Source organism: Oenanthe melanoleuca, chromosome 9 (genome assembly GCF_029582105.1).
Source record: "Oenanthe melanoleuca isolate GR-GAL-2019-014 chromosome 9, OMel1.0, whole genome shotgun sequence".
NCBI lineage: Eukaryota > Metazoa > Chordata > Aves > Passeriformes > Muscicapidae > Oenanthe > Oenanthe melanoleuca.
Window position 1 is genome coordinate 8035600 of NC_079343.1, and position 27964 is coordinate 8063563.

Sequence of the window (27964 nt, forward strand, 5' to 3'; positions counted from 1 at the left end):
ATTGACCAGAAATGGACCCATATTTCAACAAATAACAAACACAGAAATCTCACAACTCTTCCCTACCTTTCCTTAAAGACCTGCAGTCCTCGGACCAGCCCTTCCAGGCAAAGCAGATCATAGCGGTTGGCAGGGACATCAATTTTATAGAGAACAACATCAGACGCCCCCTTTGCCTTTTCTTCACCTTTCTCTTTACTTATAATGTCCTTCTCAGATGTCTGAAATCAAGCAAAAATGCAGTTTTAACCTGATACATCTTAACATTGACAGCAGCATGATAGTGATATAAGAAACTGTATTAATTAGAAGTTTAACATTGTAATTTGCATTTATATAGCAAATGGACACATCAAATGCAAGAAATTACATAAACCCTCAAATTCAGAAACTGTGAAGCATTGTACCAAAAGAAAAACTCAGTATTATAATTTTAATTTTAAGAATATTATAGAAGCAAGAACCTCCAGGCTGTCAGAACCCAGTTGAGATCTGAAACCTTATTTTTGGCAATAGATTGGCAAATGACTTGTCATAATCATAACATGTTATGTTCAGATGTCTTCTCATAAGTGTCATTACAAGGACAATAAATTAAAATCAAATTGCAAAACCAAAACCAGCCTGCTTGAACAAGATTTGTATGGATAGAGTTATCAGGGCTAGCAAATCTCCACAAGTACAGAACCTAAATCAAAATTTTAAATTTAAATTAGTTACAACTCAGGTAACAATGTCCAGGACAAATAAATTTTTTGTGAATATTGCACAGATGACTGCATATCAATCAAAGCCAAACAGATCTTGTAAAAGATGATAAATACATGCCCTGTGGCCATATTTATGCTGCTAAATAAAATAGTGCCTGAGACTGAAGCTAAGTGGCACAGAGTGCTGACCTCCAGAAAGTATTGCAGTATGCCATCTTGGAGTCTCTTGCTTCCAAAGCACTAACTTTTGTAAGTCTGAGGGGCTTTTCCATTCAAAGCACCTGTGTTAATACAGTCCATTACAACCCTGTACCAGGGGATATGCTGAAAACAGTGCTATACAAACTCTTACCGAAAAGCAGTGCTGTCAGTATGCTAGTCTACTCAAAAAGCAACAAATAAAAACATTACTTACAATTTCATCAAGCTCCAAACCAAATTCAAAGCAAAGCTCATCAAATTCTTCATCCGCTGTGAAGGAAGAGGGTGAATTTTGGTTAATAAGCAGACCTCTGACCTAATTTTTATGTGTGTGTTTGGAATGTTTTCAAACAAGATTACAAATGCTATTTAAAAAAAAAAAAAGGAAAAGTAATTCAAAGACTTTTCCTTATATTTGCATCTGAGTAGCAGCTTCTTTAGTACATATTCGATTTATTGACATGGTATTCTGAGAGTCACAAGGGAGGGCTTCTGATCTTTGGAGCTCAGCTCCTCAGCCAAGTGTGTCAGAGTAGCTCTGGCCTGAAGAGATAATGAAATCAGAAGGGAATAATTGGGCAGCTTCTGCCAAGTGCACCTATTCTGATCAGTCCGGTTGTTCTACAGAGGTTGCATCAACTGCGCTGTACCATGTGAGTAACACAGCCGTGACCTGACAGTGCAGATCTGCAGCGCTGTCTGACGGGCCACAGCTTCCGTCTGCTCTAAACCACTGCACGTCCAGCCGAGCAGTTCTTAAATCTTCCTGAGCCAGGAAAGAAAGACTGGCCAAAGCCACGCTATTCACTGCTCGCTTTCCCTGCTCCCCCTCTTCTCTCTCCTTCTTCGTTTAACCAGATCCCAAAACAGACAGTGAAACTCCAGCCAGAAACCGCCATGTGGACACGCGTGGTTGCAGTTTCCCGAGAGAGCTGGGCTCAAAGCATTGAGTGAGGGGGCCACGGGCTGAAGGGGGCAGGTTAACACAAGGCTGTGCCTGGCGTGCCGAGGGCTGGCGAGGCGCAGCGGGCGGGAGAGCCAGCGGCGCTCTGAGGCCTGAGCTTGCCCGAGAGCCCCAGCGCAGCCCCGGGACGCGCAGGGCACGGAGGGCGCGGCCGCGGCACCGAGCGCGCTCGGGGCTTCGCTCCTGCTGCCGGGGCGGGCAGCGGCGGAGGCACCGCGGCGACGGCAGCCCGAGGACCGCGGTGCCGGGCGGGCGCGTCCCGCAGCGCGGCGGGGATGCGAGCACTCACTGTAGCTCCTGCCCAGCGCCCGGAACAGCAGCTCCCGCTTCACGCTGACGGTCGGCATGGCGGCCCGGGCCCGGCTGCGCCTGCGCCGCGCTCCCGCCAGGCCCCGCCGCGCTCCCGCCGCGCTGCCCGCGGGCCGCCCTCAGAGCCCGGCCGGTGCGCGCCGGCCCCGCGCTCCCCGAACCCTGGCACCGCGCCCGGCCTGCGGGGGCTGCTCCCATCCTGGCCTGCGCTGGGGAACGGGCGGGGCGCGCCCGGCCCGGCAGCGCGGCGGGCACCTACGGCCGTGACATCAGCGCGCCGGGACCCCGCGCTGTCAGCGGCGCTGGGCGGGACGGGCGGCCCGGGAGGGAGCGCGAGTGGCGGCGGTGCCGCTGTCCCGTCCCCGGCCGGGCACCGCAATCCCAGCGCTGTCCCTGTCACCGCGGGGATGGTGAATCCCGGCAGTGCCGCTGTCCCCATGGAGAAGGGGAGTCAGCTGAGGCAACGCTTTGCAAGTTTCGGGAAGGTGGTTTCCTTTTCACTCCAAAGTTGATTTTGACCATCCGTGTCACAGACAGCACGGGCGAAGCGTTTCGGGGGGTTGGTTTCTTTTTCACTCCGAAGTTTATTTTGACGATCCCTGTCACGGACAGCCCGGGCGAAGCGCCGCGGGCGGGCCGAGGCTGTGCGTGTGCTGGTTTAATTAAAAACGAAACGCTTGACGCCAAACACTGCAGGAGCTCTAAGTTCTGGGTCAGCTCCGTAAGCTCTTTAAGAGTAAGAGCCTTAAGCACGCCCCGAGTGCCGGGTCTCCGGCCGTTCCCAGGGGAAAAGCCCGGCCCGCCAGGGCAGTGCAGGTGCGGGGAGTGCGGACGCACCTGGGTCCGCAGGCGCGGGGCTCGCTCCGCAGAGCCGCGGTGCCTCCGCCCGGTGCCGCTCATACGGAGCCTCAGCGGGCAGGGAGAGCCGCTCCGGCAGAGCCGCGGTGCCTCCGCCCGGTGCCGCTCATACAGAGCCTCAGCGGGCAGGGAGAGCCGCTCCGCAGAGCCGCGGTGCTGCCGCCCGGTGCCGCTCATACAGAGCCTCAGCGGGCAGGGAGAGCCGCTCCGGCAGAGCCGCGGTGCTGCCGCCCGGTGCCGCTCATACAGAGCCTCAGTGGGCAGGGAGAGCCGCTCCGGCAGAGCCGCGGTGCCGCCGCCCGGTGCTGCTCACACGGAGCTTCAGCGGGCGGGGGGAGCCGCTCCTGCCGCCCGTGGGAGGAGGGGGTGTCGCAGCCGGCAGCCCCCGCAGCCGCGCCCGGGCTCTGCCCGCTCCTCCGCTCCTGCTCCAGGACCGGGTTTCCCGCGGCCGGGGCGGGCGGCGCCGCCTCCCCGTCCCCGCCTGCCGGACCCGCGGCCGTGGGCAGCGCCGGCGGCGGGAGGGGCGCGTCCTGCACGGCCGGGGCCGCGGCAGAGCGGCGCGCAGCGGGCAGGTGCGGCGGCTGGAGCTGGGGCTGGAGCCGGGGCTGGAGCCGGAGCTGGAGCCCGCAGCTCCGTGCCTCCCGCGCTGCTCTCCGTCATCATGAAGGTCGAGTTTGCCCCCATCAATGTTCCCCTAAAGAGGAGGATCCAGACAGTCGCCGTGCTGCAGTGGATCTTCTCCTTCCTCCTGCTGGGTAACAGCCTTCCTCCTTCCTGCCCCTGCCCCAGCGGGAACAGGGCGAGAAGCGGCTTTTTCCGTGACCGGCGTTACCCGTGGGCATCGCTCGGTGCCGGCCCGTGGCTCCACGTGGGTGCGGAAGCGGCCGGGGCGAGCGGCTCCCCGGCGACCCTTGGGCGGGCAAGAGCATCGCACTTCTTTCTTACCTGAAGGCTTTGGATGGCCTTTCCTCTTTTGGGGGGGTCTATTTCTTTCTATGGGTTTTTCTTCAAATATGATCCTAAAAAGCTAGTGTCTGTGGCTCCTCATTGAGATGCTCAATAAGTTTCTGACAGCAATTCTTTTATCGAACATGAGCATGAAGTCTGGTAAATGACTGATGCTGTTTTCATTCGTAATTTCATAAAATAACTTTGTATGCTGTAGTTCAATAAAATTCTCGTTTAACAAAGTAATGAAAATCGATGGGCATTGCCAGTGAATTAACTCAAATGCAGACACGTCTGTAAATATATGAAAAATATTCTCACTGGCTTTACGAAAGTGTTGCTAATACTTTAACAACAAAGTGGTAATCTTTTTCCACTGATTGTTCCTCTATAATTAATATTCCTAATATCTTAATAGACACCTATCACTAAAACACCTATTCACCTATACCCATTGTATTCACATGGGTAGGTATCTTGAATATGATGAAATGAATCACTTGACAAGGTAAAATAAGCCTTAACTCTATGAGACTAAATCCATGTGTTGTATAAATTGGGAGGTGGTTATTGAATTGTCTGTTCTGAGGTCCAGAGCCACCTTTGTATTACTGGAAATGCTGGAACACTTCTTGATCATCTATGCTCTAGAATGTACAAGGAGGAAATTAGTGTGCACATTTCTTCCTTGTATGTCTTGCAGGTATATTATCCTTCAGATGGACTGATCTTTCAGAATTTTTTTTTTTAGGTTGTTAGCCCACACTGGAAAGATTTGGGGGAAGTATGGAGGGTATGAAGCATCTTCACAGATTAATCAGCAGGTGTTCTGTTACCTCTAAATTATATGTAGTTACATGATAAACAGTTTATATCTGTGGCTACATTGTAAGTAGTCTGTACTTTTAATTTTCTTTTATTGAATTTGGTCTTGGAATGAGCCATTATTTAATCTCATAAGGCAGTGGAAGTTCAGGGGCAGTGAAAGAAAAGATTTTTTTTCCCCCATAATGTAGCAATAGTGCTGCAGAAAACCACATGTTCCTGTGCTTACTAGAAGTGATCGGGATGCAGAAAACCCCCTCTGTAGTTTAGCTGGCAATGATCTTATGGCTGGTTATGTTGACTATGGTGAGTTCATGTAATCATGAAAAAAATGGATTTGCAAGAATGCTTGATTAAAAATTTTATTCTAATAATAATTATCTGTTTGTGCACCATGGGGATATTTATCTTTAGAGCTGACCAAGGTGACCTTGACATTTCGTGGGTGGAAGCTTTCAGTGATACGGCAGCCAGTGATCTGGCCAAAAAGTTTCACTTAGCTGCAGGAAAATTCAGGTGGATGAATCCTAAATGACTTAAAGCAGTGAGAAATGGGCTGCTTTCTGATGTTCTGGACTACCCCTATGTCTGGATTTTTAGCCTTTCTTTCTTTCTTTTTTTTCTTTTTATTTTTTTTCTGAACAGACATTGTTTGTAAGCTTTGGATTCAACAGTGACACTTTCAAATCAGGGAGGGGATACCTCAGGACAAGTGAAATACTGTGTGAGTTCATCACAGAATAGGTTGGAGGTTTAGGTGTTCTTTGGGGGTTTGTGTGTGGCTGGAACTAGTTTATGCCAAGCATGATCTTGATTGTCTTGTGCTGTATATCTGCATGTGAAAACTTGAACAGATAATGCCCTATGACAGCTAATGATTCATGATACAGATAGAGGGAATCTGTTTAGAGCAGTGAATAAATGGGGTACTGGCTTAGCTGCTGAAGTTGTCCATCTAGGTATGTTGTAACATGCCATAGCTTAGTAAAATGATCACTAGGACTAACAGATGAAGAACAATAACTCTGAAATAACTCTGAAAATTAGTGCCTGAATGACAAAAGCTGCACTGGTCAATGATATGCTTCAAATCTGGGGAGTAACATGTGAAGAAGTAATTTCACACATTGAGTGAGTTGTAAGGGGAATATGAACTTATTACAACTTAGAATTCTCAATGGGAATTGGATAGAAGACTCTTGGATTTATCTTCCTGGCTGAAAAATATAAAAAGCCCTTGCTCTCCAGGCTTGCTCTGTTGTAATGCTGCATGGTTTTCTGAGACTGTGGAATTGATGACTGAAAATGCTCTCTTATTTGTGCAACTCACAAGCTGGCCTGAAATACAGACATAAAATTGTTGTTGAAGCCTAAATCTCATCCCCACTGAAGAGTGAATCAGTCTACAAATACTGAAAAAATAGCAGCAGCAGCCTGGTACAAGCAAAGTTCTGCTTCTTCATGCCATGTACCAGCTTGGACTGGATCTGCACTAGAGATCTATTGCTTCTGCTGTGCAGCATAGGCAGAGTAAACATGCCTCTATCTCAAAAAGCTGTACAGATTTGTACAGAATTTAATTATATACAAAAGGAACCTCTTTAAAATTCTGGCTGTAAGTTCTCGTGCTTCCTTGTTCTGTGCTGCAAGCTGCCAGAGTTCACCCTCAAAGGGAAAAGACAAGTTTTCATTGTAACAGTGATTTGCCTGTTCATTATCCAGAGTCATGACACCAGAAGCAAAAATGGGTTTTGAAATACTGGGATGTGTATGTAAGAGTTTCTGGGTTAAATGAGAGAAATGCCCATTAACAGACTCCCACCATGAGCTGGCTGAAAATGCCACGTGGTTTTCTATGTTATGTTCTCCAAGTGCAGCAGACCAGAAAAGTTTGTGTATAAGTTCCATGAAAGAGAAAAGTGTTTTAATTTGGCTTCTGTCTTTTGAAAGACCAGTATTATCAGTCTTGAGTCCAGAAAACTAAAGCTGTTAAATCTGAAAACTGGCAAATGCTAAAATCTATTTCTCACTGTATTAAGCACAAATCCAAAACAGCTTCAGGCTGAAGCATAATGTCAAGCCATTAGTGTTTTACTGCTGAAACAGCAAATACATGAAGTTTTGCAATGTGGTAGTATCTGCTTTGGATAAAAGGCCAAACCAGACAATTTTTACAGATGGTAGTTTTGTGTCTGTAATTGCAGTTGTTAGAGATTAGTTCGCTTGGCCGGGGGCTGACGGTCCTGGGGCAGGTCTGGCCCTGCTCCGAGCTCGTGCAACACCCACACCATGTCTGCCTGAGAGGCTGTGTGCTGCCTGCTCTTGATTGCTCTGTGCCATTGTCCAACCCAACCCCAGGCAGACAGTCACCTGGAGAAATAAAATCTCCACGCCTGGAAGTGCTGCTGGACTGACAGAGCAAAGAGGTGACATAACCCCCATTTTTGTATCATAGGTTCACTGTACCTGTGCACTAAAGAAGTTATCACTGTCAATGAATGGAATGGATGTGCCTGGTTTGCAGGAAATCATTGTTTTTAAGCTTGGAAATATTTTTCTAAAGAACTTTGAATTAATTTTGCTGCCTTTGTCAGTATATCTGGTATTCTCCTATTGGGAACAGGTGTAGGTTTTCTGTTTCTCACACAGCACACAGCAGCTGGACTTTTATCCTTGTGAGCTGTGTGCCTCAGTACTGCACATCTGTCAGTGAGGTGGTTTGTATCAGGAGGTGAGCAGCATCCAGGCAGGAGGTAGATCAAAAGGTTCATTTAAAGGCAAAACCATTAAAACAAAGAAAAGTCAGTCAGATTTGGTTGAAGTGCTGCTTTCCCAGTGCTTTAACCTTTTGTTTTCCTTCCTCTCTAATGTACACAAATCAAATGACAGCGTTTTTGACAAAGTAAAGCTAGAAGGTGAGTTGGTGAGCTATGTGCTCCTGCTAGCTTCTGTGCCTCTGATGTGAAAATGGACAGTGGAGTTTGAGCATGCACAAAATCAAATGCAAAACTGAGCAGCTTGGGTGGAGTGGTGGTGCCTTGGGCCAGGCAATGAGAGAGAGAAATGAGAGTTTAACTCTCCAGCAGGGATACCAGGGTACTTCTATGAGGAAAGGTGATGGTAGGGGAGAATGGTGCATCTTCTAAGGCCCACTTTTGGGGCTCAGCAGTGTCCCTGGTCCCTCACTGGGGATTTAGGAAGTGATTGTTGTGCAGGCACCCCTGTACTTATTTGCAAAACCCTTAATAATGCAAAATTAGTATAAGTTATACTTTAATACACACAAGGCCACAAAATAATATGATGGAAACATTGGCATATATTAAACTACATCCTGTTCACTAGTGATTAAACTTCTGTGCATGTAGGATGAAGCAGTCTGTTAATTGAACTTGCTGGAGACAGTTTTGAGTTGTGGATCTGGCTTCCCCAAAAGAATTGAAATGATGAAACATTTGCCAGAGTGAGAGATTGCTGCTGGAATAATAAGTGATTTCTGTGTTGAGAAAGAAGGTGTCAGTGTAATGTGCTAAAGCAAATATTAACTTTTTGGTGCTAACCAAATATTAACCTCTGCAAACATGCCATGATGGTTTGTTATCTGGTGCTGATTTAATTCATCAGCTATAGCTGGATAACTAATATGATTTTGTTCTTCCTCAAAGTCTTTTTAAAAAAGAACTCTTTTGATGCTTAAGAAAACTCAGCTAAGCTCCATGAGCCTTTCCTAGCAAGCTGGCTGGTATTTCTACTTGTTTTTGTCACTGTATTCATCTATCTGTGAACTTTATTGGTGGCCTATGGGTAGGACTGAAGTGTGATCACAGAGAATAACAGGGTACTTACTGACTAGTATTTCTAGGAATGCTACCTCACTTACCTACCTCTTAGGGAATTTAACCATGTATCTGTGTATATTTGTTTGTATCTCTGAAAAATAGTAAGAAAAAATGGTTCTGCTGTATCAGGCCAGAGACCCTAGCTTGACAGCTCCTATGTGAACATAAGTGACAGTGAAGTGACAGGAGAAAAAAAAGAAATGGGAAATATGTAGATTAAATTTGGAGTGCTGTCTTGGGATTTGGCAATTAGTAACTTGGGGATTTATGGTATCCAGGCCATTCTACCTCCAAGTCAGTTGTGTGTAACGCCGTGTATCTCTAGTTTATCAGTATTTGCCAGTGAAGGTCTTGGGAATTTGGAACCAAATTTCAGCATAAACAGGCCTCTAAGGCTTGGCATCTGAGGGTTTGTGTTTGCTATCAGCACTGCTGAGATACAGCTTCCTTGTAGGAATGCTCAGGTATCTTTGTGGCTCCCAGTTGTAACCAATAACCTGACAAAGGCCCTCACAGGAGACTGATCCATATCCAACAGATGCTGGCTGCCCAGCCACCTCAGTTCTGGACATGGCTAACAAATTCCTGGGGGTGCCAACAGTTTTCCAGTGCTGTTAGATATCTGCCATGGATAAAACTTGTCAGTGGGTTCCTGTGTGGGAAAATGTACATTGACAGCATTGCACAGAGTAGTGGGCTTTAAACAGGACAGTGCTAACATAATGTTTCCATTTTCTTTAAAGAGGCTTTCTATGTAAAAGAGGCAGAGGTCTCTACTCTGCAGAGGCATGAGCTTGCTTACTGTTGCCTTGGCAGCCTGTCTATTCTCAGATGTTGCCTATTGTCTCAGGTCTTACTTTGTTGGGAATACTGGAGTCCATTTGCTGTAGTTGTTCCTTCATTTGAATTTCTGTCATTTTCTTCATGATATATATAAATAATTTAGGGAGTGTTTTCAGAAATTAAGGCTAATTAATTTTTTTTTCCCTGCATGAAAGTATCCCGTAAATGGGAAAAATAATTTATTCTAATTTCAAAATCAACAGATCAGTGGTAGCTTGAGAGATAATAGAGAGGAGGAAATGTTCATTAGGGATGAAAACATCATGGTACAATTTTTCTGTGTTCTCTCCAAAGTTCTGTTCCCAACCCAGCTCAGAGACATTGCTGCTCTGAAAACTAAGGATGAGAAGACCACTGTTGTTGTAGATAGAGCAACATGGTTGTTGAAGAATGTAATTTTTCTTTTTGTGTTTTTCTCCTGTGTCCACAGATATAAGAAATGAGCTTTTCACGTTGCTGTGTGTATTGGTACACACATGTACTCATAAAGCCCAGGGAGGGGCAATACTAAGAATCACTTCCCCACCTGTGTATTTGCTAGGATGCCAAGAGGATAAAGATGGATTTTTTTACTGTGTCCTTGGTGGGATGAGGTTCAAATTGCTGAACTCTGAACGTCTCTAGCTCATTTGAGAAAGAGCAGCATAATGTGTTTAGAGGAAGCTTAGCTAATTGTGTGTGGGACATGGCAGGAGCTGGCTCAGAGTTCACAGCTGTCCTGACTTGCTGGGCAGTCCTGAGGTTTCAGAGTGAGCTCCTTTGCATGGTTTTTGGAACACTGCAGGGAGCCTGTGGTGCTGCTTGGGGTGAGACCAGCACCCCTGGCACCAGGGACACTCCTGCACTGCCCAGGCATGCTGTCCATGACTGCTCTGAGCAGAATGGGAGCCTTCTCTTCTAGGGACAATCTTGCATTTGGTGGCTTTCACAATATATATTAATCAAACAGTTTTGATGCCTTAGTAACTCCAAATGTGTTTGAAGCTTCCAGTTTCCAGATTTAACCTGTGCTGTTTTCCTGCTTCTGGTCTCTGGTGTTTAACTATTTTATAAATTTGGTGCCCCCAGCTGCAAACTCAGAACCTCATTAATGACTGAAGAATCAGGTGTTCAAACATTATTGGGCAGGATGCTGCCAGTGCTGATAGATAGCACTATACAGAGTGGTTTTCATCCATTTGTTGCAAAATATGAGTATCCATGTGTTTAAATGGGAAATGGAGGAGAAGTGACACACCGACATTGGTTCACAAACCCAGTGTTGAGAGTTCCATGGCAGTGATTTGTCTTTTAATCTGTATTTCCTCCTCCATCCTCATCCATCCCCAATATCCAATATATCACAAAAATATTTTTCAAAGCTCTAATTCAAGTTCAACCAAAAAATTACACTTAGAATGTGCACTGGAACTACATCCAAGGACACAATGATGCAGTAGAGTGACAAACCCCGAGCTGTTCATCTTTTGTCTGGAATTTGTTTATGAATTTAGTTAAAATAGTTATTTATTTACTCACTGTCTTGTCTGAAGGAGAAAACATCAGGTTTGTTTTTATTGGCTCATTGGTTTTGAGTCATCAGTGTTTAGCTCATCTTGCAGGCTGCTAATTCATTGAAATAATGAGGAGGTATGGTAAAAGGAACTTGCCTCACATGTCTCATTGGGAATGCAGTAATCAACTTTGTCCTAGAAGATGCTGAGCTCCCCTTAGGAAGTGCTAACAGCATACTTACCTGCCCATACCTTGCAGTGCACTCAGGAATGTGTCCTAGCTAAAGCAAAGCAGCAGCTTGTTGATCTGGTGTGTGTTTGTCTGCAGGGGATTAAGTACAGCTATCTGGGCCCTCTCCCTGATGTAATTAGCTCTCACAGCAAGGATGCTCGGCTACAAAGCACTTTTCAGCTGTTTGCTAGCAAACTGATAGTAGAAAAACATGTGATTCTGTGTTAAAAAAGCCATGTGATTGATTCTGCATTAAGTTGAAAGTGCTTCTGAAAGGAAGGATAGGAAATATCCTTACTAGTTTTTGCATAACAAATTAATTGATTTATAACAGCTAGAAAAAACTTCTCATACTTGTTCAAACTAAACCAAGAACCTTGACATCCTGTCCAGATTAACATTCCTAGAAATTTCTGCAGTTTCAGGATCTCTTCTTCAAGGAACACTTTTCCTCAATAGATTTCTGTGCCCTGTTTTGGAGTGATGCTAGTGTGGTATTTCCTGTGAAATTGACTGTCTTATTTCACCTGTGTTATTTATACTGCATTAATTAGAATTTGTTTCAGTTCTTGTGAATCTTCCACATTGACTTTGGGGGTCTGTGGGCCTCAGTTAGCTATGGTGTTTTTCAAGAGCTCTTACTCAAATGCTTTTTTGTGCAAGAACAGGGTTGCTTGCTTGAGGAGGAAACAATAAGCTTCTGTACTAAAGAATGGAGTATTCTTGAAAATGGTTTTATCCTGCTCCTGCTTTTGTTTATGGTCATTTCCTTCTCCCTTCCTCAGAGCAAATGCTATTCCTTATTTTTCTGCTCATATTCCGGATAGAAATGTGAATGTTCATTCCCTTCTAGACAAGATATCCAATTCTATTCTGAAGGCACATTCAAACTAGACACAGGAGCACGTTGGCTGGAGTTCAGAAAAAGTAAATATTCAAGTTGGAGGAAATGCAAGTCTGCCTGTAGACCAAGCTGAGATCTCAGCTCAAAACCTGCATAGTCTAGGAAATCTGCTAGATTTCATCACCCCAGTAATATCTCTCTTGAATGTAATGATCTGAACTAGAATGAGTGGGTTTTACTCTTGGTTCATCTGCTTATTTTCTGAAGTTTTCAGTTCTGGTGATATTTTACATTGTGTGATCCAAATTATTACCTGAAGTACTTCTGTTGTTTCTTTTTAAGTCTGCTGTTTAGTGATGTATTTAGCTCAGTATGTTTCACTGGTGTAACTTCTAGGATGGCACAGAATATTGCCCTTATGAAAGCCAGTCAATTGTGAGACACAAAGGGCTGCTTCTGCATTGTAAAATACCTCTGAAAAACGCTGGGCTCCTGCAACTCTGCCCATTGAGTCCTCCAGTGAGAACTAGGCTGTTTTGCTTGCCATTGTATACATTTATGATGCTAAAGCCTGGCTTCCTTGCAACCTGGTCTTCAGCATCTGAGCCATGAGCCTGATGGGGTTTGTTCAGGAGGTGGCAGAGCAAGCAGGCTGCTACAGGGGTACCACAGGGCAGAGAGCAGCAGCTCATTCTCCTCAGACATCCCAGACCAGGGCTGCTCAACATGCTTCCAGACTAAAATTCTGCAAGTTCTACAAAGATAAAGTTTCCAAAGGATTACCCTGAGTAATTATTTCAAGGTTGAGCCCCAAGTAACACATTATATTTAACCAAAGAACTTTTCTTGCTCTTTGAGTTGTGTACAGTACAATTCTTATGTATCACTATTGTAGCAGGATGTTACAATTCTCAAGTAACTGGGTTGGAAAGTGTCCCGATTTACCAGCCCTTATGTTCCCACAGCAGCAGTGAACTTCCCCTTTGGCTCACATGTTTAGTGGCTGAAGTGGAACCTCCTCATGTTTTGGTCTTGTCTAGTGCAACTCCTTGGCCAGTGACAACACTTTTGCTGGGAGTAGAACTACCACCCCCATAATATAAGTAGAGAAGCTGAGAAATAGAATAGAAAATGACTGCCCAACATCCCTGTAATTAGAAAAGAGATGTTGCTATGGCTCCTTTTCCCTTCTTTCCTCCCCCTGCTTTCCTGTCACTCCCTAAAGCATTACATCCTTGTTAGCTCTTGCTGTCTCCTTTTATTTTGCCTTAGGTAAACCAGATGCTCTCTACCAAACATCCAGTTGTGCACTAGAGGGAGAAATAACAGACTGAGGTGATCACCCTTGTGATGTTTCACCCTCGCTGTAACAACACAATGTGGAATAAGCTGAGATCAATTTGTGTGCATTTTGAGTAAATCTGTAAAAACATATTAGGGCTGGGCATTCAGGGTCTTAAAAGGACACAGATGTGATTAATGCTTGCTGTGCTTTTGCTTTTTGTCTTTTGTAGCAGAGTTTTGCTGTGGATTCTTCGTGATCCTGATCCTGGGCAACTTCTGGTTCCTTGCTGTTCTGTACCTGCTGTGGCTCTACCTGGACTGGGAAACACCTTGTGCTGGGGGCAGACGGTCCCAGTGGGTCAGAGGCTGGACTGTCTGGAAGTACTTCAGGGAATACTTTCCCATTCACGTGAGTAAAAGGTTTCTCTCAAATAGCTTGAATGGCCATAAGCATAGGCAAACATCTAAGACTCATCTTTGCTAAAATTCTGATACTTACTCCAGGGTGAACTTAACTTCTTTTTAAAACATGGGAAATTTGAGATTTAGTGGCAAAAGGGGACAGAGCCTGGTTTTCTAGTTGGACTGTTGTGTGACAAGATAGTTCTTCAGCACAGTAAATGCTAGGCATGGTACCCTGACATATCTATGTAAGCTTTACATGTAAAGCAGGACAGTAGTTTTAAGTGCTCAGAAGAAAATTCATTGTCATTGCTTCTATATCCTGTCAATGTGCAATCTCCATAGCTGTTATTTTTGAGGTAAATATTATAATGCCCACGACTGACTCTATTTTTCAGCTTATAAAAACTTCAGAACTGAACCCAAATCACAACTACTTACTTGGCTTTCACCCTCATGGGGTCCTGGTAGCTGGAGCCTTTGGAAACTTTTGCACCGATCCTCCTTTCAAAAATTTGTTTCCTGGGCTTACTCCATATCTTCATATCATGCCCATCTGGTTTGGCTGTCCCTTCTTCAGAGAATACATAATGAGTGCTGGTAGGTAAAAGCAGAATGTCTCAGCTGTTGCTCCATGTTTTAGCTTCTGTTACAAATGTAGAGTCTATTCCTCTACTTATATATGGTAAGTAATTTCAGAAGGATAAATGTTGGTGCTAAATTTAACCTCTATATTATGATGAACTGTTGTGGCAAAAAAAATTTGGAAGGTTTTATTAATAGTTTTATAAACTATATCACTGAGTTGTTTTTTCTTTCTGGAAATAAGTTGCTGATTTTCCTTTGAACTATCAGACACCACTCCTGAGTATCCATTACATACAAGAAGAGAAGGGCATAATAATTTATAATTTTATTTAGTCATTAGCAGGCACTTGTAAAACAAATTCAGGCCTCTCTTACCTGAAGGGCTTAGTCTTATACATTTCAAATATCTTTATACACAGAATTCAATTACCTGCTCCTGATTGAAGCCCTATGTTGGAAATTTGTGTAATTTTAATTGAGATATAGACTCTAAAGAGAGGGATCTTTCTTCTCTGTTCTGAGAAGCATTTGTCATAAAGGGGTGATATTCATGACTCGTACTACAGTAATAAAAAATAGCAAGCAATCAAGTTGGGGGAACAGGAAAATGAGAAGAGTGAAATAAGGACTAGTGCTCCCCCCCAGTGGTTTAATACAGGAGTTATTTTACTTAAGTTCATTCAACTACAGCATTTAAGCATGCTTTGATGCACAAGACCAAGTTTAGGAGACAGAGATCTAACCTTATTCATGACTGCAACACAGACCCTGAAATCTCAGAGAAGCTGTTCCACTGCTCCATTTACAGAAACATGCCTAGGATGTTGCCTAGATTAATATCAGAATTACTTATCTATGTAAACTTCAACATATCAGAGAATGCCTTTCCATGCAAATGTAATTTCTGAGGGTGTTCTTTGAGGCTTGCTAAGCAAGGGCTTGGCAGTGGTACAACATTGCAATTTTAAACACTGTCTGGGAGTCAGATTTGCATGTTTTTGACCCATGGGAACAAATATTTACCTGCAAAATGAGAAATAACTGCAGTAAAAAGCACACTAAAGAACAGCCAGCATTGGAGCTCAGTTTTCACAGGTATGCAGCTGATAAATGAGAGGGCACCTTTGGTGTAATACAGGTCACCAGTCAAACCATAAAACACTTGCAGTCTTCCATGTCCTGAAAGCCATGCTCCTGGCACAATGTTTCCTGTCCCAGTGTTTTTCTGCCTGTCTCCAAACGAGCAGTTGTTGCCTGTGGCAGTGCAGCTGTGGCACTCCTGGGCTGTGGTGTGAGCATGGAGCAGTGTCCTGCTCAGCTCAGCTTCAGCAGGACACACGTTTGCTCTGGGGAAGGGCAGTGGCTCCTGCTTTCCTTTCCATGGAAAATGCATGCTGACATGAGTGAGCATCACTTGAATTATCTGAGAGTCCCAGGTCAGTGGCATTTTCAGAGTAACAATGACTGAAGGCATATGTGGCAAATGGATGTAGCTTTTTACTGAGGTCTCGACTTGCTCCAGTTGCAAGCTATTCTTTTGGTGGCCAGCTCTCAAAAGTAGATCACAGTCATCTTCCCTCTCTTACAAAATTTTTGTAATCCACATTGCAACATCTCTATTGGAAAAAAAGGCCAGGCAGGGAGCAGGACATCCAAAAGTGCATTTTGATACCAGCTCTGTAAAACCAACAACATAAAGTAGACTTGATCTCTAAATTGTCACTTAGATTATATGAATTCAACACAGTGTAATTAAACATGGCTTCTGGGTAAATGGGACCACTGTAAGCCTTTGAAATAAAACTTAAGGCAAGAAGGAAAAGGAATCTTTGAAATACTAGGTGCATATCTGTTGGAAAAGGGACTTTTCAAAGCACCAAGTCTAGAGCAAGACCTAAGGAGATGATAAAGTCTTGCACAGCAGTGTGCCTCTGAATAGAAGTATCTGGATCAGCAGGAGTACCAGAAAAGCTTCATATAATCTGCTATTTTAGCTTAATTATTGATGAGTGCCTGGGCCTGGTTACTAGAGAATGAGCTGATGCAGTTATTAGGAATGGTCGTTTCTGCTTCTTCTAATGCTGTCATGCTATTACCTCAGATGGAGCTGCTGCCTTATAGCTTTGAAAAGAATGGAGGGGTCTGCTTGGCACTGTAGCTCCAAGTTTGAGTCAACAAGTCCTCTATACATTCTGTTGACCCCTTTGTGCCTGTGTTTATATACACCTGCTGTGCAGCTAAAGCTGCTGCCTCTCAGCAGTATCTGCTGCCATTCACCTCCTCTGTTCCTGGGCACAGAGTCTCTCTGAGAGGGAGTTAAGTTGCCAGAAGAGCACACCCTGAAGAACTCAAAACTCTTGCAATAGGCAACAGCATTTAACTCATCAGTGTGAAATCCAAGCACGTGCCCAAAACCAAATCTGTTGCAGAGTGAGGAGGTTGAACCCAAAAATTTGAAATCTGTTCAGTGCTGTTATAATTTTGTAACATCATTTATATATTAAAAAATGTTCTTAAATTCCACTGTACTTGTACATGAAGATCCAGTGGTCACTTTTAAAATGTTTCCTCCTGAAGGAATGGTTTCTGCATCCAAGGAAAGTGTCTCACATGTGCTGAGCAATAAAGGAGGTGGCCATGCATCCATCATTGTGATTGGAGGAGCAGAGGAATCTCTGAATGCACATCCTGGAAGTCTGACCTTGAACGTCCTCAAGAGGAAGGGCTTTATTAAAATGGCCCTGAAACATGGGTAGGTCTTCCATGAAAGCATGCTTTGAATGCAGATTGATTCTTAAATATGGTTCATATTATTTAAAATTGGAGAATTTGAAAGAGTCTAATGCAGATATCTGGTACAGGAGCCAGTCTGTCCACCTAGATCCAGTCTGGGAGTGTTGAAAACTCCCTCTGACTTTCATAATTTGTAACAGTAGGTGTTATTAGCATATCTTGTTTTATTTCAGTTATTTCTTGCACTAGCAAAGAGTAAGAATTATGAAACAATAGTAGTAAATCTTGGCCAGTTTTGCTGGCAAACAGTCTGATTTCTGTTCTGTAAATTGAAGATACCTTAAGGTAAAATTTTCTTATCATTTTAAGCAAACAAACAAACAAATTGAAGAGCCAGGGTCTGTTTCATCACATAACTGAAAATTATGGTGTAGGAAGATTTGTTTTTACTATTATTCTAAAGATTTTCTTTGGAAGATTGCCATTTGCAAAAGTAAATTCCTGGGAATTTTTGGTGAAAATCTCAAAAAAAAACCTAGATAACTTTTTACTATCAAGCAGCCATCAGTGTGTAATTAAGCAGTGATGGTATCAATATCTTTTGAGTGATTTACACAGTATAAGGTATTGTGTTTGTTCTGAACTGGTCTAGATGGTTTGTATATTAGAAATATTGAAACCAATGATCTGTTTTGACTATACCTTCTGAACAGCTCCCAGGATTATACATTAACTTGTGAAGCAAGGAGAAAAAATATACTACTCTTGAGAAATCTGTAAGAGCTTTTTAAGCTATTAACTGGACAAAAGGTGGTCTCTGAGGAGCTCTCTGCTTTTCCACAGTGCAAAAAATTAAAAATTAAAAATTGTACTGTGGCACACCTGTGCCACAGGTGTTTCTTATACATATCACTAGGATTCTCATAAAGAGTTTGTTTGTTAATAGAATGTAACCAGAAAAAATTCTTGTGTATTTGAGTTAGTAGTTTATTGCCTAAACGAATCTTCACTCAATTTTTGCTTAGCTGTTGGTTAATTCAGTAGGTTCCTCAACAATCACTAGCTTTTATTTCTTCTAACCATGAAGACTGGAAAAATATTTAGATACTTTTTCTTTTCCTGAGTATGTTGATAGGTGTCTGGTCTGTCATATCACAAAGGTTGGTGGTGGTTATCTCTCATCTAAATTGGTTTGGATTGAGAAATCAGAAACACCTGTGCCTCTCATGACATTGATTTCAAAAGTATCTCCCAACACACAACAGCAAGAGTGGGACACTTACAAAACACAGGAATGGCCCCTTTACTCCTTCACTTCGATTCCAGTGATGGTCCTCATCCTTCTGGAAGGGTTTTGGCTGTCTGGAGCCCTCCTCTGGGTGGCAGTGCCTATCTCTGCCTGAGAGGCCAAGGGCTACAGCTCACATGGTCACTGTAACCAGCAGGCCCCAAATCATTCCTACAAACAGCAGCACAAAAACCTGCTTCTGGGTGAAGCATAGGAATCCTGACCTCTCAGCTGTCCAGCAGCTGTGGGAAAATGTGAGCCTAACAGAGCTCTTGCCCAAAGAACCAGCATCCAGTAACTGCTTCTGCTTTTGTTGTCCTGTTTTTAACAATTAACAACATGGGAAGAAAATTTCCATCTAAAGTGGAAATGAAGGGGCAAGGGAGGCTTGGAGATGCAAATGAGAAGACCCATCTGCCACCAGTGCCTGCACACAATCCTGCAGCAGCAAACCCCAACACAGCAAGGAAGGGGCAATGCAGGGGGTTGTGCTCTCTGGCCCTGGCTCCTGTGCTGCCAGCACAGAGAAGCTGAGCTCCTCAGCTAGGAGCTTGTCAAATGTGGCCTGAATATGTCAGCAAAAGTCCTCTGCACTCCTGCAAAGGACATTTAGGTCCAAGCTAGTACAAATATAAGCTATGAAGTGAAGAAATCCTAAAGACACAAAACAAATGATGAATCAGATAACTTATCTTTAATTTCACAATCTTAAGTTACTTATTTCTCTGTCTCAGCCTCCTACATAACATCTTGCAAAAGCCTTCACTAGATTAAAAGAAATCCCACAGTGTCAGGGCACCACAGCTGTTGCATCACAAGATGTTCCTGTTTGTCTTAGTGTTGTAGTAAAAAGTGGAGTGTTTACACAGCCACAGTAAGTACCAGGTTTTATGGTATTTCTTTTACAGGTAGCAGGGTGATAAACCCTCTGGAGAAAGAAACTTTGAGCAGACACTAGTCAGAATAATATGTGGGAATGATAGTCTGTGAGTCCCCAGGCTAAAGAAGCTGTTGAAGCAGTTGTTTTTTACTGTACAGGTGAATTTTGACTGTCCACAGTGCTTTCCAGCCAGCTCTGTCTTCAGTGCATTCTCCTCAATAATTTACAATTCTGCAGAAATTCTTTCTGACAATGTTCTAGCAATTCTGTTATTTTACAGTAAGGTTTTTCTAAAGGCAGGAGGGACAGAATGGAGCTAAGATATAGAAACTAAGATTTAAGTAAAGAAAATAAAACATACCTGAATCCTTCAGAGACTGCTTAGGATTAACCTGCTTTTTTTTTTTTCTCTAAACTCTGTAGAATAGTTAATGAAACTAAGCATTAATCAAAAACCATACTGCAGCCAAGGTTTTAAATACAATGATGGGTTTACCTGCTGGAGACAGCTGCACTGATTCTATCCACTCAAGTAGTTTGTCCAGGAGCTAGTCAGTGCCTTTCTTCCCAGACCAATTCATGAACTGAATGAGAATTCATTAGGCTGTGTAAGAGCCAAGCTGGGTTCATGTAATTTCTGTGGGTAAGATGTGACCTCTGGTAATAATGGATTAAGGCTACTGTTTTCAAAGAAGTCCAGAGGAAGCAGAGTTTCACTGGGAATTGGACAGCAGAGGAGGAATTTGGCATTGCACTCATGTCTGTAAGGGTGTCTGGTTTTTGTCATGGCTTTTGTGCTGAAATCAAGGACACCCATTACTTGGTCAAAAGACAAGGGAAAGCCAAGATCTGGTTTTGATGCCACCCAGCTTGGAGCATTATAAGGTTAGCAAGGAGGCTTCTTTGCTTGCCAAGGGAAAAAATGTAGTGGAACATGGGGTGACTTGCTGAAATAGTGGTGGATAAAGACATACTTATGATATATGCAATTACTCATTTTCATAATTCCAAACAGTCACAAATTGCAATAGGTACCAACCAACTAAATACTGCCAAAAGCAAGTTGCTCATTGTGTGCCAACTTTATTCTTTTAAACACCAACCAGCCAAGGCATCCAAAGAGCTGCTGCACATGAGAGGAGTTGAATGCCTGTTGCTGATGAAATCCAATGCTGCTGAAACTCTCTGTACTGGTTATTGTGAAACTGTTTCCAAGCTGCTGATGTGAACTGCAGTGCAAGTGCAGGCTGATGTAGAATTCTCAGTGTCCTCTTTGTTTCACAGGGCTCATCTGGTCCCAGTGTTTTCCTTTGGTGAAAATGAACTGTTCAAGCAAGTTGCAAACCCCAAAGGTTCATGGCTCAGGAATGTACAGGAGAAGTTACAAAAGATAATGGGCTTTGCTTTACCACTATTTCATGCTAGAGGAGTGTTCCAATACAGTTTTGGATTAATACCTTACAGGCAACCTATTCATACAGTTGGTAAGTTCCCTGCACCTTTTCTAATATGTTTGCAAATGTTTAGAAATTCATCAGTGTGCTGCTAATATCTGTAAATTTCTAAATCTCTTCAAACAGAATTGATTGCTGTGCATCTAAAACAAGTATGCATGGTTTACTGCCCTTCCCAGTTAAAGGGGGCAGTTCTTTTCTCCCTTTCCTCTTTCTGTCCCAGGCCAAATCTTACTCTTCATTCTCAGTTATCCATAGGCTTCTATCCTTGGCAATCCATAAAGAAATCCAAGAGTTGTCCAGTTTTTACGAGAGGGCTGCCACAGTTCTGCAGCTGTTGCTGTGGGTTCTGGATGCTGCAGTTGTTTTGTGAGAAGCCCAGAACCTTCATTTCTTAGCTCTGCAGAGAAGTAGCAGTTGGATGTTCCAGCTGATGCACAGCCACCCCAGCAGAGCTCTGGAGCAGGGCCACTGGAAGGAGCTTGCTTTGTCTGACCTGGTGCTCAGCAGGACAGAGGCAGAGATGCAGGAGGAAAGGGAGAGGACATTTTGTGGTGCCACAGCCCTTGGGCACTTACATGGCTTTGCAGGTGTTTAGGGTGTTTCCTTCCTTTTTGAATTTTTGCCTTGGAAAGATGCTGTCTTGTTTAAATGTGAGTGTGCATGCCACGTCAACAGGCAGTTTGGGAGAGTTTTTTTCCCCCAAAGGCTTCCTCACTGGAACTGAACATATTTTTAGTGGTTTTACTAGTGCTATTGACCAACCACATCTTTACAAACTAGGTGATGTGGGTCTCATGCAAAGGTAATAGCAGTCTGTCTGTAAATTTTTTGATAAATCATTTTTAGCCAGATTCTGACCTGAGTGAACTAAAGAAAATTGAGCTTTTCTGGTGTTCCACAAGGGACTTTGAAGGTGTTCCCTTCCTTTTTATGGGGTTCACTTGATTATAGTATAAAATAAAACATTTAAGAGAAAATACAGCTCTTTTTATGCTAAATTTCAAGCACATCTGTGTTTTACAGGTCATGCAGTTGAATATTTTGAAAATATTAAATTTTTAAAGCCCACATTGTACACAGGCAAGCTAAAAATGTCACTTATTTTTAAAGCCAGAAAGCTTTGGAATGAGATGTATTGGATGAGATCTATAATGTGCTTTTTTTGGGGGGGCTGATGACATCAGAACTGTTCTGGAGCTTAAAATGTCTTATTCATTGAGGCATTTCTTCATCATGACAAAAGCACAGGAGTGCTACAAATTAGCAATACCAGAGACTTGCAACAGAACTTGCAAGATCTCAGAGGTAAGGGACCTCGCGTCCTTCTGTGTCTCTTTCCCCATGTTTGAGAGCTATCACAATGTCCCTGTGCCCTTGGAAGTGTGTGGGGTGTTCTTGGTGTGGCTCAACATGGCTTTGAAAGCATTGACTCAGCTCCTGAGAGTTGCAGAGGCACAGTGAGCTCACCTGAGGGGATGAACTGTGCTGCCAACGTGGCCAGGCATGAGTGATTTCAGTTCTGGTTCAGAAGCCATGGATCCAAGAGCCATTCAGCTAAGCCAAGATCTGTGAAGTTTGAGTGTTTTGGGCTTGATAAGTGAAGTACTTTTGTTTTTTCCTTTACTTTTTTTTTTTTAATTACTGCTTGTCAGAGATAGAAATAACTCTAAAATATCAAATTAAGCAAGCTCCTTAAAGCTGCACGTATTAGAGAGATGAGTTTAGTTTTCAATCCCACAAGAAGTCTTCATTCTTGGGAGCAGAGACTGTTGCAGAAGGGCTTGGAGGCTGTTGGCTATTTCCAGTCCTGCCTCTGGAAATCCTGTATTGTATGTATATTGATTTCACCCCCTCTAAGGTATTGCTCAATCCAACAATACCTTATTGTTCATTCCAGGGCTGGGTTCCCACCCCAGCCATGTAAAGTCTGAGTTTCAGCACCACTCAGGGCCTGAGAGCTGATGGCTGCAGGAAAATTCAGGCTCAGCAATTTGTAGTTCTGGCTAGGCTTCCCTTTAGTCATCACCATCCAACCTGAGGTGGCAACATGTGTTAAAAGGAATTTTCAGGTGCCTTTGGAAAAGTCTTGAGGGTGCTTTTAGCTCTCTGTTTTTCTAGACTTCCTCTGTAGTCCCAGTTGAGTCTGTTAAGGTCTTGGTGCTTCCAATGCAGGGACAGCTGTCAAAATCTGGTGATTGAACAACACTTGAAAGACTGAGGTCATGGGAAGCTTCTCTTAACAATCCACTTTTGAGCCATAGCTTTTTGTGGAAGAGAAGGCTGCCCTCTGGAATTCCATGGAGTCACCTCCCATGGAGCAGGTAGCAGGCTTTGCACAGTGCCTGGAGAACATTTTGGTTGCAGTGACATTTGTGGGCAATGGATGGTTCACAGATACCTCACAGGGTTTAGGGGATTTATGTGCTACCCCTCCTGAGGCTGAGGTCACCAACAACATTGCTGCAGTGATATCCATTTTGAATAAATTGGAAGGCAAATATTTCCTTCAGTCCTGTTCATGTGTGGTTGAGGGCACCACTGTCCTCATAAGCATGTCCCTCACACTGAGTAGTTTTACTATTCAGATCAGAAGACAGTGAGAAAGTACATTTTTTTAAATACTATGTTGAATTTGTAGGCAGCACATAACCCTCAGGATTGTACTTGAAGTGTAAACTGCTCCTTCAAGTTAAAGCTTATCATTCTTCTCATTTGCTCGTTTGCTGCCAAGCTGAAATGTTGGGGGAGGTTTAATTCATTTTACTGAACTTGAGCAAAAGGAAGTGAAAAACCAGACAGGATTCAGGCTTGTGAAAGGTAGGATCAGGCCCCAAGAAAATGGTGCTGTGATTCTGCCATCTGGATGGGAGCTGTGGTGGAGCACTTATTGAAGGGACAGCGATTCTGCTTAAAATGAGATGTCAATGAAGCTAATGCTGTTGTGTTTGATTTACAGTGGGAAGCCCCATCCCTGTAAAACAGAACTTGAACCCCACCACTGAAGAGATTGATGAGCTACATGCATTGTATCTACAGAAACTAAAGAAATTATTTGAAGAACACAAAAGCAATTATGGCATCCCTGCACATAAATCTCTCATCTTCGAGTAGCAAATTACAATTTGTAATTCTGAATCTCATGCAAAGAAACAGTGTCTGCTGAAAGATGTCTTTCTTGCAATCCATATTTTGCAATCTGTAATTATCCTTATGAAGGGAAAACTTTTAAGAAGGGATTATTAGATGATTTATTGATTTTTATCTTAATCTTGGGCGGTGGGATCATTGGGATGTAAGCCTCGAATCCAGTGCTGTTTTGAGTTGTCCTTTTAGGTTCATGTGTGCCAGAAATGCAAGTGAGAGACTCCACTCAGATGTTCTTACCACCATGGTACCTACCCACAGCTTGAGCACAGGAAGTTGCCACAGCATGAGATCAGTAGCAGAAATATCAACCCAAGACGTCTTTGATTAGAGGTTGATTTACCAGCAATTATCAAACATGACATCAGGTTGTTCTCTGAACATCAGAAACCCTGCTGCTCTTCCACAGGAATGAAGGTGTATGTTTTCAGCAGCTGACTACTATAAACCATTTGCATGAGAATTCAAGAATAAATAGGAGCCTTCAGCCCTGAATAGGATATTGGCAAAAATGGTTTGTCCAAGTCATGGAGCAGAGCAAACCTTCTGTTTGGAGAACAGTGTGTTGAAATTTTTGTGTGCATGTGTGTGCTGGGTGTTGGGAAGCACTGAATGATGTGACTTTTCTGGACAATCTGTGCTTTGGATCATAAGTTTGGAAGATGAAGCAGCTTTGGTAGTTTCAGCCTCAGAAGAGATGGCAGGCACAGGACAGAAGTGAGGGAATCATGTTTTAACTGTGCAAGTTAAAAATGATCCTATGTCAAACACTTGCACAGAAGGAAAGGGAGCCTAATTTGTTCAGTCAGTTCTGAAATTTCACCAAGAAAAGTGTACTTGATAATGCCTTTTTTTTCCCCACTGACAGATGTGGGGAAGTATGTGTTAAGCTGATGCTGCAGAGTGACACAGCTGCAGTGCCAAGGTAGCGTGAGCATAGGTCTGGGGTGCAGCAGGTTAAGAGGATGCATTTTAAATAAAGCAGGTGCCTGACTTTGAGAAAAGGTTTATCCTAAATGTGGATATCCATTACAGAAAAGGAAAAAATCTTAACCAAACTATTTTTCAGTGAAAATGCCTAGGTCTTGGAGATTACTGTGTATGTATGGAAAGAATTGTAATATATTACTGAATTTTTATAAGAAGTTCTTGTATTCGTACATGCTTTCTGTCTGCCTACAGACTTTGAAGATTTGATGTTAGTGAAGACTTTGCTCTGCTTTAAGCAGTTTTGGTGCCTGAATATTACATCAGTTAGGTGCTCTGACAGGTCATGCATGGGCTTGTCAGGCAGCCTGGTCATCTTCAGTTGGCTCAGTTGAGCACTGAAGTGCTCCAGGAGCAGCAGCACTGGATAGATCATGTATTTGATGGGCTGGAGGCTCTTAGAAGAAACACAGCTGGGGCTTTGAGAACAAGGTAGAACTCTGGAAAGAAAATATCTCAGCAAGATGAAGGTGTTTAAAGAAAAGAGTGGAAGTTACTTCTTTGGAATGAACTCTGGCTGAACCAACGCCCCAAAGCAAAACAAGTACTTGCCAGACAGAGCAGATTTATGTTCTCCAAAAAACCCTCCAGCAACAAACTGGTTCCCTTAAGAGGGCTCTTCCCTCTAGTACCTGTTTGTCATCCGGATGTAAACAACACTGAGCCAACACTGAGTCGTGCTCTCATTTTCTCTACAATGACACAACCATTCTGGGAGCAGGGCTGGAATTTGCAGTGAAGAAGCCCCTCTTCCCTGACAGCCTGCTGTTAATGTGTCCAGAATTCACCTCTACCTGAGCTTTCTTGGTGCCACATGTGCTTGCCCTCCCTTCCCACACCTTTACTGATCACTGTGGTGTGACCTTGCTTCCTCACTTTCTGCCCACCTTTCCCTGGGTTGAGATCAATGTTCTTTATTGCATGGAAAATACTGAGTGGTGACTCATCATTCAGCAAAAATGGGGTTTAGGAGCAGGGTTTGAGAAGAGGAAGCACTGTGGCTGTGCATGTTTGACACCAATTTAAGAGCAGGACTGTTTCAGCTCTGGAAAGGGCATGTTTCTAGGGAGGTCAGACATGGCAGGTTTGTTACCTGGGAAGAGGTCTCAGGGTCCTGAGGATTGTACAAAGTGATGATCCTTGAGCAGTTGCTTTTGCTTAACCAGCTATGTGAAATTTCCTTTGGATGTGACTCTTTATTGCCTGCCCTATGAGTAGTGAGGATTATTCATGAAAGAAGAATTTGGAATCTATGTCAGACTGTTCTCTCCTAGATCATCTGCTCTAATGAGATATTTCCTCTCATTCTCAGCCTGTTCTTTTTCCATTACCTTAATGATGCAGAAGATCAGGCTGTAAATTTAAAAATACTAGCATTAGGTTGAAGATGGAAAGTAACAATGTTTTGTTGTGGTTGTTGTTGTTGATTGAATTAATCAAAACTTCTAGGGAATATGTGGGTACTGATTTTGGGCCAATATCTGGTCCAAAGGGTACCCTATAAACAGGCTTTCCTCTAAATTCTGTGAGGAAATTATCTGTGGGCTCTTTGTACCATCTTTAACTGGCTCAGGTAGGACAAGTAGGGATTGTGTTGCCATGGCTACTAATATTGTCATTGCTGCGTAACAATGGAGATGGTAAAAAACCCAAAATCTAAAAAACCCAACAAAAATAACAAACCAACACAATCTCCAAACAACTCAAATATTCATTGTTGCTCAGCTACCACTACGTATTGCTTATGATGGTCTTTCCAAACTACCTTTTATTGACCAATTGTCTATTGTACCCAGGACTATTTCAAAATAGAACTTCTGTCTCTAAATATGATAGACACGATGTCATCTAAAATATTTACCTCTGTGTTAGTGTGTGGATCTGTAAAGCAGCCCTGCAATCCTGAGCCTAAAGGCCAGAGCCCTGGCAGCCACAGACCCGTTCTGGCTACCACAGGCACCAATCCCAGCACTGCTGCAGGCACAAGAGCAAGAGTCTTCGGTGGGAATTCATGCTGGACAAAGCAAGAGCAAGGAGCTGGCAGGAATGGTGACACAGCCTCCCCCAGCTGCAGCTGGAAGAGCTGGGCAGCACTCACATTCCTGGGGGGATGCCACACTGCCTGGGGCCTGCTTTGTGGGGTTCTCTTTGTGCCTTTTAATGCCACAGGTAATCCCAGGGAAGGCAGCCATCCATCAGCAGGAGAAGCTGTGCCTCTAAGCCCTGCCAGCACTGCCTCCCTGGCTCAGGATGAAGCTCCTGCCTGTTCCCTCGTGTGTGAGTGAACACCTCTGTGCCAAATTCCTGACAGAAAGTCAATCCTCGAGTATTTTTACTTTGTGAACTACACAGCAGAGTTTACACTTTATAACTTTTTACGGTACCTGTAAAATATGAATGTCAGTTGTTTCAATGATAGCTGTGGCAAGGAGGTGTGAGATAATAAAGGTTTGTACCAAAGTGGGCTTGTGCTGACTGGAATTCAGATACTGGAATTTACTCCTGTTAGGTGAGGGTCCTGGCTGAACTTGAGGGGTCACATTAGCCTGGCTGACAGGCTGTGCTCATACCACACTGAGAAATCTGGATGGATTGCTTGCTGCAGTCTCCTGAGGAGAACATGAAGCCAGATTCCTGATGAGGTTCCAAAGGGTCTAAGGAAGAAGTGAGCCACAGCAGGGAAGGGCTGGGCTGCAGCAGCCCTCAGTCAGCCAAGGGAGCACAGCAGGGATGCTGGAGCATGGGAGGGTGGGCAATCTGAGAAACTAGTGAAATAACAGCTTTTGGAGTCTAATTCAACTTCAGTTTGAAGAAACATTTACATTTTAAGTGGAGGTTGCATGAAGGAGTCCAAATCTTAGTGACAGTACCCTAGAGAGAACAAACCCTGAAGAGGATCTTCAGTCTAGGAACTGGGGAGCTAAACAGCTGCTTGCAGTAAAAAATGAGTTACATTCATCTTTTGGGAAGAGGAAAACCACCCACCTGACAACAGTGATGTATTTAATGGGACTTGTTTGTTTGTTTTTTTTAAAGTACAGCAGCTTAATGCAGCACTAACAGCTGTAGTGACAAGTATCAATTCCAAAGACTGGCAAAGGCTAACTTTACTTTGTTACTAGCTTAATTCTTTTT

At 43.5% G+C, this 27964-nt stretch overlaps 2 protein-coding genes across 3 annotated transcripts in view; one reads left to right on the forward strand and one right to left on the reverse strand.

Annotated features, from left to right (window-relative positions):
* FARSB (phenylalanyl-tRNA synthetase subunit beta) overlaps positions 1 to 2336 on the reverse strand; it is a 35829-nt gene extending 33493 nt beyond the window's left edge. The window contains exons 1-3 of the mRNA XM_056498679.1: positions 2165 to 2336; positions 1126 to 1181; positions 67 to 221 (exon numbers count right to left, since the gene is read on the reverse strand). Coding sequence (XP_056354654.1) covers positions 67 to 221; positions 1126 to 1181; positions 2165 to 2222 — 269 coding nt within the window. The 5' untranslated portion in view covers positions 2223 to 2336. The remainder of the gene's footprint in view (positions 1 to 66; positions 222 to 1125; positions 1182 to 2164) is intronic.
* Positions 2337 to 2498: 162 nt separating this feature from the next.
* MOGAT1 (monoacylglycerol O-acyltransferase 1) lies at positions 2499 to 27358 on the forward strand. Of its 2 annotated transcripts, XR_008841208.1 has the most exons (7): positions 2499 to 3797; positions 13581 to 13759; positions 14151 to 14352; positions 16918 to 17092; positions 20526 to 20725; positions 22871 to 23019; positions 23655 to 23739. XR_008841208.1 is itself a non-coding variant. In XM_056499164.1 (6 exons), the coding sequence occupies exons 1-6, from the start codon at positions 3704 to 3706 to the stop codon at positions 23807 to 23809; spliced, it is 1005 nt and encodes a 334-aa protein (XP_056355139.1). In that variant the 5' UTR covers positions 2499 to 3703; the 3' UTR covers positions 23810 to 27358. The 2 variants fall into 2 exon arrangements, 1 of the variants encoding a protein (XP_056355139.1); XM_056499164.1 differs by lacking the exon at positions 22871 to 23019 and having other exon boundaries at positions 23655 to 27358.
* The last annotated feature ends 606 nt before the right edge of the window (positions 27359 to 27964 follow it).

Excerpts from the sequence above, each read along its gene's own strand:
- MOGAT1 (XM_056499164.1), top strand. The coding sequence starts at position 3,704 with ATGAAGGTCGAGTTTGCCCCCATCAATGTTCCCCTAAAGAGGAGGATC. Across the intron at positions 14,353-16,917 it reads AGAATACATAATGAGTGCTG|GAATGGTTTCTGCATCCAAG; the intron begins GTAGGTAAAAGC and ends TTCCTCCTGAAG. Across the intron at positions 20,726-23,654 it reads GCAACCTATTCATACAGTTG|TGGGAAGCCCCATCCCTGTA; the intron begins GTAAGTTCCCTG and ends TTTGATTTACAG.